Below are 12,164 nucleotides of genomic sequence, written 5' to 3' on the forward strand. Positions count from 1 at the left end.
GCCTCTCGGCTACATCCATTTGCTTGCTGTCACCTCGTCCTGCATCTGACAGCCTGGACTCTGATGCCTGCTTGTGCCCTGGCTCACAGCACCCCTGCTCTGTCCCCATGTCTGCCCCTCAGTCCACTCTGCCCTCCACCAGTGACCCTCATGCAGGGCACACGAGCCCCAGGCGGCCAGTCCCACTCAGCCTCTAGGCGGCACAGTGCTCCCCACTCTTGAGGTGTAGCTAGGCCTCCTGGGGCCCCTGTCCACAGCCCCCTTGGGTGAAAGCCACCCCCACCCCAGTGAGACTCCCTGCTGTGCGCACCTTCCCCCCCCCCCCATGTCCCTCTGCTCCTTCCCATCTCTGGCTTTCTAGGGGCAGCCACGGGCTCTCCCAGGCTCTCAGCATCCCCCCGCTGCCCTGTGCTCTGCCTGCAGCCCCTTCTCTGCGTGCCACACCTCATCTGGCACACTCCCTGTCCACAACAAAGGCTGCATGAAACTGCAGAGGGTTTTTTTGGTTGGTGTTGTGACTAGGAGCTGATTTTTGATTCTTGTCTTTCTGTCCTTCCTCTTTCTCTTACACTACTGTTGTGGAGGACAGTTAATGCCCTTTTATATCTCACATAATGCAGGGTGTATTTACCAGGGTTTTTCCAACTCTGAGGGTCAGAACTCTCTTAGAAGCCATTTATCTTTCCCATGAAAGTGTGCCCGTGGCGCTTCCTCCCATCGTTTCTTTCTCTATTCCACACCTCAGAGTCTTAAATGTCTCTGAAAATCTACACTGAAAACCTGTGTCTTCTATGAATTCCCACACTGTACTGCCTCATGTCTGTATGTTCTCACTCCCAAGCAGTGTTTGCTGTCCCAGGGCTGGACCACCTTCCTTCACCACGCCTCCCGTTGCCGCGCCTCCCGTTGCACGTCCAGTCGCACCTCCCGTTGCCACGCCTCCCGTTGCACCTCCCATCGCTCCTTTTTCCTGATCATGCATTCTTTGCACTGTTATAATGTCATTGTTTCTCTGCATAATATTAATCCATGCATTTTCCCCCTTTCTGCTTACGTCAGTTTTTTGCTTCATCTCATTCTTGTCTCATTCTCAGGGACCCTAACTTGGCACATCATTTTACGCCCCTTTCTCTCCTCCTTGACACTCTGAGCACCTGCTTCATCCCACCATAACCCACAGTTTCTCGCCTTGATCCTGTGCTGCAGGTGTCAGTCCCTCAGGATGTGGACATTGGCGTTCCAGTTCCACCCCCTGGTGCCTTCCCCCCTTCTCTCTTCTCTGTTGCTGGATCTAGGATTCAAATCTACAGCTTAGTCTGTCTGTCTTCTCTGTTTCTAATATTCCATGCTGGTGTAGAAAGCTGCCTCTGACTCCTTCCTGTCCATCTCCACTCCTTTTTCCTAAAGTGCACTTGGTCCGTCTTAGCTCATTGTTGATGCGTCTCCTTCCTGCGAGGCTGACTGGCCCTGCCTTCACTCCGTCTCACTCTGCAGTGTTGTCACATCCAGCAGTGCTGCTCTTGCTTCCAGTGTGTGTGCTTGCTCGTTCCATCTGATAAAAGTATCGCATCGTCCTGCTCCTCAGTGTGTCGTCCTCGCATCAGTCTCATCTATAAGTACATTTAACTTTCTCGTTGCTTCCTGTTCTGTGTGGGAGAACACGCTGCATGAGTGCCACACCCTGTGTCACAGTCTGTTCCTGCTCGGGGCCTCTTTCTGCTTTGCAGTACCTGCTCAGTCACTCTCGCTCTTGCTGCGTCTGATGCTGAGCTGCTGATGTCTCTGTTGTTTGCTTGGCAGGGTCCCGGCCACTTGTCCTTCACTCGGCCCATCGTCACCTTTCTCCACTGACTGCACTTTCTTGGCCAACTCGCTTGCCTGCTCACCGTCCTCGCAGGGATCTCTTCTCTGCTCCCTTCTTGTAAGAACTGCCTCACTTGCACACTGCTCGTGAGCGCCCCGCATTCTGTCACATTTGAAGAATGCCTCCTCCAGCTCCCTTATCTCAACCATCACTAAAGTATTAGGATGAAATTTTAAAAATGTTCCTAGTAATATAAATCATTCAAAATAACTGGTGAATTACGGTACATAGATTTCACCCACCAAAGCAGACAGGTTTGGGGGTGGTACAAAATGATCCCCCAACAAATAAACTACACACTTTCTAAATAAAATATAAAAAGAAATGTTCATTACCGATTGGCAAGTTGCTTGAGCTGTCACAGCCATACATGTTTGAACGCTGGTAGGAAGTGAGCCTCGTGGTGAAAGACTCCTGCTGCAACAAGCACCGGAATTGTGTGATTTACATATCAAAACTTCGCGTTAACGGGGAGTTAGATTCCGTGCCTGAAGAGCTGGTAACATCTCATCTTCACACTGGTCACACTCTCGGTCACATTTGCCATTTTGACCCAAATCCAACCTAATGCACACGTCCGTGCACTTTCCTCTCCCTCTCACGTCTTCGTTCCCTGCTGCTTCCCTCCGGCGAGGCTCAGCTGCTTCACCTCCCCTCACACTGCACAGGCCTCACCTCCCCTCACACTGCACAGGCCTCACCTCCCCTCACACTGCACAGGCTTCACCTCCCCTCACACTGCACAGGCCTCACCTCCCCTCACACTGCACAGGCCTCACCTCCCCTCACACTGCACAGGCCTCACCTCCCCTCACACTGCACAGGCTTCACCTCCCCTCACACTGCACAGGCCTCACCTCCCCTCACACTGCACAGGCCTCACCTCCCCTCACACTGCACAGGCCTCACCCCGCCTCACACTGCACAGGCATCACCCCGCCTCACACTGCACAGGCGTCACCCCGCCTCACACTGTACAGGCATCACACCTCACACTGCACAGGTGAGTCTTGCATAACTGCTTTTTGATTACTTCTCTACCACATCTTAAAAAGTATTTCACATGCCTTTACCCGCCTAACCCTTTGATATTTCTACGAAAGCCAGATTCTTCTCTCGTGATATGTTTATCAAGCATCCTCATGCAATAGCATTTGCTTGTTCTACGTACAGAGCAGCCAGTCCACCCCTTCTGAAACTGCCTGACCTGCCCTGTGAGAGGTCACCACCAGTGGTTGCCTATCAGAGTGTTCGTAATCCAGTCCTTCAAGCCTTTCCTAGCAAACAGTCCTTTTAATCACAACTTTCCACTAAGACTTCAGTGCTAGCCCATGCAACTCCTGCTTTTTTTCAGACTCAATTTTCCCATAATCTACCCAGTTCCTACAGGATATGACAGTTGTATCTTTAATTCATACCTTATTTTTCTTCTCTTATTACAACCTCTACTCCATCCAGTACCCCCTTCTTGCTCTCTTTCATTTTCTTCTTCTGTCATGACCTTCGGCCTGCACATGGAGCAACAGCACTTCTTGCTTCAGTACATGTGCCTACTCAGGACTACCCTTCTGTCTGTGTAACCACTTGATATTGCTCTCCAACTCCTTTCCTTTCTCCTTGTGCTGCAGAGTGTAACTGTCTTCTTGAAGCTGGATTATTCCAGTGGATGGGATTCAGACATACGCCTGATCCTGAGCCCTTACTGTTCAGCCTTGTCCCGTGTTCCTTACTGCCTGCAGGCGGTACTGACTATCTCTAGCCTGCATTCAGTATACTTCCTAGGGTTTCTGCCCAGTCTGTCATACTACTATCTGCTTAACCTTTCATTCTGTTCAAGACACCAGAAGCTTCAAATCTCTGTGTGGGAAGTGACACATCACACTCCAGTTCTCCCCCCATCCTGTTGTGACCGCTCTGTTCCCTGGAGTTGCTGTTTGGTTTAACATACAGCTCTGCACTGACCTTCCAGTTCCAGTGCCTGTCAGTGCTTCCCCCCTGCCCTCCTTGGCACCCTTCCTTCCTTGACACTGACAGAGCTGCAGGCTCAGTTCCCTGGTCTTAACGCCTACATTCTTTCTCTTCACTTACATTTCAGCTTCAATTTTTATCTACTTCCCCTCTCTTTTTAGTCCATGTTTCAGTGGTTTCTTCCACTTGACGCCATTTCTAATGTAACATATTAATATCATACTTCAGCAAGTTCTTCCTAATTTTTTGCTTATTTGCACTATAATGTATATAATATTGTCAGCTTCTGTCTCGAATCATAGTGTCAGATCTCCTAATCATAGTGTTAGGAGATCTCACTGGTTTCTCTGTTCTGGATTTTTCGTTTACGTGGCTGATCTGCCTGTCATGCCGCTGCACCTGCTGTTTCATCCAGTAGTCCGTTACTCAGCTAACTTACTCTTGCTTCCTGGCCCATCCTAATGCAGATTCAAGCAAGCTGAACTTCAGCTGCCAGTCTGTTCTGCCGTTCTTCAGACCACTCTTTTTCTTCAATTGGAAACCTTCATTTTATTTTCTTTCTTTCCTCCTTGTTCCATATTATCTAGATAATCAAATTGCCCTATCTTTCATTCCTCCTCCTTTCAGCTGCCATGAAGTATCATTCAAACAGATCAGATATCCATTCTGGGTACTTCCCTTGTGTTGGACACCTGCTGCTCAAGCGACTAGCATTCCTTGTGCTTACATTCCTCACTGCACACCCTTGTATCTTCAGTTCACCTAAGCTTTCCTAAGATCCTTGCCAGTGGCCTGCAAATTATGCCCTTAGCAACTAGCCTCTTTCTCACATCTCACAATATTGATCACACTCGTTATTTTTCCAAGAAAGCTTCCAGCATTACATAGTCACATCCTCCAATTCTTACTCTGCTACATCTCCCTCTTATTAATAGATGACTGACAAACTCCAAACTCCTATTTCCCTCTCTACTGCCCTTCCACCGGTGCTTTCCTGTACCAGGTGAGCTGCACGCTAGCGCCGTTCCCCTGTCCTGATGCAGTGCCTGGCCATCCTGCTTCCTCCTGCCCCTGTTCCTTCTCTCACTTCCAGCAAGTCCTCTTCACATAAGACTCCCTTTCCGCAGTTTCCAGTCTCTTAATCATGCCCTCTGGTGCCACCCTCTGTCACTCTCTGCCAGTCTCTGGAGGAACCGACTAGCTACATTGTCCCTCGTCTACAGCTGTATGGCATTCTCACGGGTTTGGTAGTCTCTTTTACCTTCTGCCAATCATACTACTCCCTCTACATTTGACTCTCAGTTGAGTCCAGACCCGCACAGGTTCCTGTTGGTTTAGACCCGTCCCATTTTGACTTCTTAACTTTGACTCTGTTGGTGACATTTGTGACTGTAAATATCACCCAAGCAAAGATTTCAGAAGGCATGCCCTCCTAATACCAATTCTTATTTAGCCACTTACTCTTGTCATTCTTTCTATCTTTGGTTATAATCTGTCTTAACGCAGGTCTTTCCACTAAATATGCAGATGAACCATTTCTCAGGCTTCCTAATTGTGGTCCTCCTTATTACCCTCCCTTATGCACATTTTAGATTCTATAGCCCAGCCTAAACCCTTCTATACTATCTCACTTGTTAATGTTTATCATTATTATTGATGTTTTTAGCTTCCATCCTCCCCTGTCTCTCCTCCTCTTTGTTGTTGTCAGTGATCTGTTGGTCCTTTTAGCCATGCCTTACATACCTGGATGGCTTTGGGAACAACTTCAGCAGCAGGCAGTTCCTACAACATCTTAACCATCGGCCATCCTCCACTGAAATAATGCACGTAGATACTTGCCTCCTCATCCTTCTTACCCATTCTGCAGCTGCAGTACGTGCTAACGCTCCTCCCCATCACCCACGTCCTCTAACGGTGTCTCTCCCCCTCAGACCCTCACTCTACAGCCTCTCAGTCCCATCTACTCTGAGTTCGGACAAGATTCCCATTCTGCTCTGCCTGTAAACCTCCACCATACAATATGTTTCCTTTTTTCCAATGTCTTATTTATTCTAACCTCGTGACTTTTGGCCCAGGAATGCCATCTTACCTTCCTGTAAACACCTTAACATTCCTTAGTGACTAACCCCTTCTCAGCTGAGGGCAACTTTAATGTTGCCTTTCCATATTCTTCCTTTGAAATTTCGGATACTATTGGTCCTAGAGAAAAGCCTGGCCATCAGCACACCTCCTGTAATCTGTATAGCATGCCCTGGATTCCCCATCGTTTACTCACTGTCACTTTCCTTGCTTTTTCCTGCAAACTATACTGCATGTCTTCCTTCTCTTTTCAGGCCAGACCTTTGTGACCTGCTGCCGTTGGCCGGCTCCAGGTCTTTCCCTTTCACCTTTTCACCCTTTGCCCTGCTAACATCCCTTTGTCTTTAATCAGTATTTCACCAAAACTACTTGGAATTTTCAAAATCCCATTTCCTGATTGGTCATGGTGTCTACCCTTCAGTGGTTGAGATCTGACAGCTTCCACCAAATTCCCCACTCTGCCATTTGTCACATTACATGGTTCTATGTTTCAGTCAAGTTCTTTCTCATTACTTAGCTTCCAGCATCTATCTTTTCTTTAATTTTAAAATTTTCATTAAAAAAAAAAAACCTTCTTGGGGGCCAGCATTATAGTGTAGCATGCTAAGCCTCCACCTATAATGCCAGCATCCCGTATGGGCACTGGTTCAAGTCCCAGCTGCTCCACTTCTGATCCAGCTCCTTCCTAATGTGCTTGGAAAGCAGCAGAAGGAGGCCCAGGTACCTGGGCCCCTGCACTCACACAGGAGACCCAGAAGAAGCTCTAGGCTCCTGGCGTCAGCCTGGCCCAGCCCTCGCCATTGCAGCCATTTCAGGGGTGAACTAGTGGGTGGGAGAAGAGAAGAATCTCCTTCTCTCTCTCTCTCCCTCTCTCCTCTTCCTCCTCCTATCTCAAATACATAAAAAATAAATTTTAAACAGTCTCGTCAGTAACTGTCAGTCCTCACAGGACAAGCCTGCTTTCTGAAAAAGATCTTGGTATCAGCCGGAAGGCATTCTTTCCTTCTGCCCATTGATTGTCTGCACCGCCTCGTTCACGAAGCTGACATCACCGTATTACGGTCATGCAGGTGGTGGTGTTCTCCTGCCCCAAGAAAAAGGTCCCCTCCGCTCCCCTGCTCAACAGCTCGTGTCAGTCATTTTCTCCATTAATAGCTTTATTGGACTTCACTTGAGATTTTCTATATAATCTCACATTGTAGTAACCAAAGGAAACGTCCTCCCTGCTCACACCGTTCAGTAATGACTCCTTACCCACTGTGCTCTCATGTACATACTGTGTGCTCAGTTTGAATCTAGAGTGTCCTCCATTGTTGGCCTGCAGCTTCCCTTCGTCGGAACCAGGCTGTGGCTCATACGGTTTAGTTTCTCATTATCTGTCCTGATTCTTCACCCAACTTGGCCATTACCTTTGTCACAAGGTCTGTTTCACTTTTTTAACATTTCAGCAACCTATTCTAATTTTGTATTTTCCCCCCTTCCCCCTAAAGAAAACCCTACCGCAATTGAAACATTTGTTCAACTGTTATTGCTTAGAAATAGGTTCTATAGTCTCAATAGGCACAGCTTCCTCCTCCGGTCCGCCTGCTCCTGTCATCTGTTCCAACACAATCTACTGAATGCATCTGCCTTCTGATCCGTTCTTCATAGTATTCCCACCAGAGTGTGAACTGGGCTTTTTCCTAGGTAGCTTACCTCTATTCTTTCAGTGTCCTGACTGCCTCAGCTCACTAGGCCCTCTTGAAAGTCATTTCAAGTACACATTCTCATCGACATCTGAGCACTAACGTAACTCTGACTACAACCACCCTCTTTCCTTCCTCAGCTTCCTCCGCTTGCCAAAGCTCTCTTGCATCTTTTGAGAACCAGTTGACCTGTACCCTTTCACAATTTTTCAAATGTTTTCCCAGGCTGTTTAACCTTACACAGCACTGCACTCTCTAAGAATCTATGAATCTATGAATTATAATGGCATAAATAGGTAGCATGTGTGGGTGCACACACACCCCCTATGCTTTTTAGCTCCTTGCCAGTCAGGTGTTGGAAAAGGAACTTGTGGATCAGTCATCTGTTTATCTAAGTGTCAGACATGTTAACTTACACCTTTACATGTAATGCCAGCATGTGCTCATGCTAACTACTTTTGGGTGGATGGATGGATGGGTGAGTGGGTGGATGGATGGATGGATGGGTGGATGGGTGAGTGGATGGATGGGTGGATGGATGGATGGATGGATGGATGGATGGATGGATGGATGGTGAGTGGGTGGATGGATGGATGGGTGAGTGGGTGGATGGATGGATGGGTGAGTGGGTGGATGGATGGATGGGTGAGTGGGTGGATGGATGGATGGATGGGTGGATGGGTGAGTGGATGGATGGGTGGATGGATGGATGGATGGATGGATGGGTGAGTGGGTGGATGGATGGATGGGTGAGTGGGTGGATGGATGGATGGATGGGTGAGTGGGTGGATGGATGGAGTTAAAACTGAACAGTTTGAAGACTTACTACCCAATCTGAAATATACAAAGTCAATTCAAAAAATTCATGAAAAATGGAATTGAAAGATATATTTTTGTGAAATTGATTTTGAAATCCAGATTGTTCTTGATACGTGTTTCCTGTAGTTTTTTGAAGGCCCCTTTTAGCATATGACTTTTCTACGAATCTATCTTCCTTTCCAAGCCTATTCCCAAAATAACTTTCCAACTCCCAAAATTCTTTTTTGTATTTATAAGTTTATCTAGACCAAGGAGGATTAGACTCTAAATGCCTTTATTTATCCATACTTTAAAATTCTGACCTCCAACTAGTTCAGAAAATTCTATCTTATTCAAGACTTTACTTTCTAAAACATGCAATTCCAGTCATCTCAAAAAATTTAAGTGTCTAGTTGGTCTTCCATTTGAAGACGCTGACTTGGCCAACACTAGAACTTAATTATCCATCTGCCTGTCGCACCCTGAGAGTTGACTTAAAGTCAGGCTAATTCTGGTGCTCTGTGGACCCAGAGTCAGTCCACAATTTCGAGCAGTGTTGCTGTTGACACACTGATGTGCTTGGCCAATGGTAATTTTAAGAACCATAGGCTTTGTGGGTTTGCCTGTGTCAGGCCCCAGAGTAGTGATTATTTTTCAACACATAGGCCCCTTGACAGGCAGGGCAAGAGGCGGCCCAAAGTCCTCCCTGCTTCCTTTCTTCCAGTGCAAAACAGAGTATACCCCACGACACCGTTTTGGTACTATTCTCTCAATTCAGAGCAGACTTTAAAATAATACTAGTTGGGGCTGCTTTTCTGGCCCATTAGCAGAATATTTTTGAAAAGTACTGTCCTGGAAAAGAGGCCATGCGTGTGTTTAAAGTGACAATGTGGAGCCCAGCGTGAGTCCAGTGGTGTCTCCTGAGTACTGACAGGCCTGCCTGCTCCTTCTGCCGTAGTTGCAGGCACCTTCAGCTGTACCATGAAGTTTACGGTCCGGGACTGTGACCCTAACACAGGGCTTCCAGATGAGGATGGGTACGATGATGAGTATGTGGTGAGTATTCCCTACAGACTCCCTCGAGCGCCTTCGCAACATTGACGACTTCCGCTGTAAGAGAGCACTTTTTCGGGCACGTCTGACGTGAAGTTTCTAGTCTCAGATTACCACTGAGGAGGGCCTGGTTGGCTCTTCTGTAACGGATACTAGGGAGAACTGAGATTTCCCACTTTGCAATTAATTAAAACAAGCTCACTTTTCTCTTTATACTGGGATAATGAAGAAATGAAAATACCTTACATGAATTACATGACTTTTCATACAATTTTAATAACATGAAATAAGCTTTGTTTAAAGTGGCTTTTTGATTTTTGTCCCAAAAACCTTGTTTGCTTATCACATAATTAGGTCATGGACTGCAAAGCCTACACAGAATGGAGGAGGATACTTATGTTAAAATGCCACCCTGTTAGTGAGGTGCTGGCCAGCCTCAGCTCCGCTGTCACGTGGCCCCCTGACTGCTTTGCGCTTCGGGCCCAACGCTGTCTAGCTCCGGCCAGATGTCCTATTTCCATGCTTTTCTTTACTAAAGTTTGCAGCATTAGATTTCCCAGACTAAAGAAGTAATTACCATCAGGGCATAGTTTTGCTTCGGTTCCACAAGGATTCTAACACATGGTGGTACGTGGTCAGGCCCGCTGCCTTTCCTTGTTCTGCAAGCACGTTGATTTGACTCTGGCCTCTCGCCTGCCAGCTAGAAGATCTTGAAGTGACTGTGTCTGACCATATTCAGAAGGTTCTACAGCCTAACTTCGCTGCTGCCTGGGAAGAAGTGGGAGATACCTTTGAGAAAGAAGAGACCTTTGCTCTCAGTTCTACCAAAACCCTTGAAGGTGAGGACAGTTTTGCTCCTGTGTGTCACCCACTAGCAGTGTAAAACCTCAGAGACCACTTGTCATTCCAGAAGAACTTTCTTGAAGTAGTTGCTAAATCATCAAAAGGTCAGGGCCTGCTCCTCCTCATCTGATCGAGTCGGTGTGTTTATCGTCCAGGAGTGTCCCTCCCCAAAGCATCCACAGCCCCTTCCACCTGAGCTCATGGACCGGTGCCAGGGAACCCCACCCTTGTCTAATGCTGTCTCCTAAATCTCCCCAATGCAGAAGCTGTCCACAATATCATCACATTTCTGGGCATGCAGCCGTGTGAAAGGTCAGATAAAGTACCAGAGAACAAAAATTCCCATTCGCTCTATCTGGCAGGTAAGAGTTCCACTGGACTTCCCTGACATTGTCTGCAGAATGTCAATAGAACAAGTTGCAGGTGGGCAGGCATTCCATTAACCAGTGGCCATTTGAAGCTTAGAGTAACTTGTTTGCATGCTCTTACTCTTTGCTGTCCATCTGGCCTGGACACTTACGTGTGTCCTGCAGGTCCAGCTCACCCCCTGCTCTGAGTGCGGCACTCACTGTACTGAGTGCCCTTCCTGAATCTGGCCTGGACACTTACGTGTGTCCTGCAGGTCCAGCTCACCCCCTGCTCTGAGTGCGGCACTCACTGTACTGAGTACCTTCCTGAATCTGGCCTGGACACTTACGTGTGTCCTGCAGGTCCAGTTCACCCCCTGCTCTGAGTGCGGCACTCACTGTACTGAGTACTCACTCACTGTACTGAGTGCTTTCCTGAATCTGGTCCCATGGGAGTAGAAAAGTTACATTTTATCTTCATATGTAGAATGTGGTTCCCACAACTCACTATTAAAGCTCATACAAGCAGGGCACAGCGAGCCAGGGCTTGTCTTGACTGAATGCAGGCTTCCTTTGTCCTTTCAGGGATATTCAGAGGTGGCTGGGACCTGCTAGTGAGGTCCAGGCTGGCCTTAGCAGATGGCGTGACCATGCAGGTGACAGTCCGAAGCCAAGAGAGGACACCTGTAGATGTTATTTTGGCTTCTGTTGGATAAGTCCTCGCTGGGAGACGTGGAGTTCATGGACACTGCACCGTAAGTGCACTCTCTAGGCTAGTGGCATGAATGCCCCAGAATCCAATTTTTAAAGATTAATAACTTTGGAGACGCAAAATAAACATTGAGCCCTGAGCCAGCAGATCAAGCAGACACCTGTCCTTGTGCGTGGTTTGCTTTCTTCCCTTTCTTTGTCCTCACCCGATCGGCTTCAGTACGACAGTACAGCTTTGGATGATCTTGAAAAGCAAACCCTGCCCTGTGCTTGAGCTGTGTGAGTCTATTCCTGTCTTGTAATGTGTGTCTGAACGCTCCTGACAGCGCCGGGGTGTTACCCTGGGGGGCGGGGGGGAGGGGAAGCCAGAGTCCACTTCTTGTCACAATTCATTTTATTAATAGAAAGTAAACACTTATTCCAGTTTCAAAGTTGTTATACTTAAAGTTGCTAATAAAAAATGAATTTAAAATAATCACTTAATTCTGCTTTGACTAAGACAGTGAAACTGTGACTTTTAAGTATTCAGCACCATTTGCTCACAGATCTTTCAGAATTTTTCTTAAAGTTTCTAGAACTTTCCTGCTTGTAAAGTACAGAAATTGCTGAGCTGTGTGAGAAAACCACTCTGGGCCAGCCAGTGGGAAATTCAGCAATCATGAAAGGGTTCCAAGTGTATTCCACACGGCTGCTTGGACTGTACACGGTCCCCCCCCCTCCGCTGTAGCGCAGAAGGGACATGCTTCCGAGCACTGAGGTATGAGGTGGCAGGCTGTTATTTGCTGTCAGAGTTGGTCTTCCCAGCTAATAACAGCA

At 47.4% G+C, this 12,164-nt stretch overlaps 1 protein-coding gene across 1 annotated transcript in view; it reads left to right on the plus strand.

The window, feature by feature from the left end:
• COPG2 (COPI coat complex subunit gamma 2) overlaps positions 1–11,506 on the plus strand; it is a 73,748-nt gene extending 62,242 nt beyond the window's left edge. The window contains exons 21-24 of the mRNA XM_004592539.3: positions 9,353–9,450; positions 10,148–10,286; positions 10,554–10,652; positions 11,223–11,506. Coding sequence (XP_004592596.2) covers positions 9,353–9,450; positions 10,148–10,286; positions 10,554–10,652; positions 11,223–11,353 — 467 coding nt within the window. The 3' untranslated portion in view covers positions 11,354–11,506. The remainder of the gene's footprint in view (positions 1–9,352; positions 9,451–10,147; positions 10,287–10,553; positions 10,653–11,222) is intronic.
• Positions 11,507–12,164: the final 658 nt, after the last annotated feature.

Source organism: Ochotona princeps, chromosome 25 (genome assembly GCF_030435755.1).
Source record: "Ochotona princeps isolate mOchPri1 chromosome 25, mOchPri1.hap1, whole genome shotgun sequence".
Classification (NCBI taxonomy): domain Eukaryota; kingdom Metazoa; phylum Chordata; class Mammalia; order Lagomorpha; family Ochotonidae; genus Ochotona; species Ochotona princeps.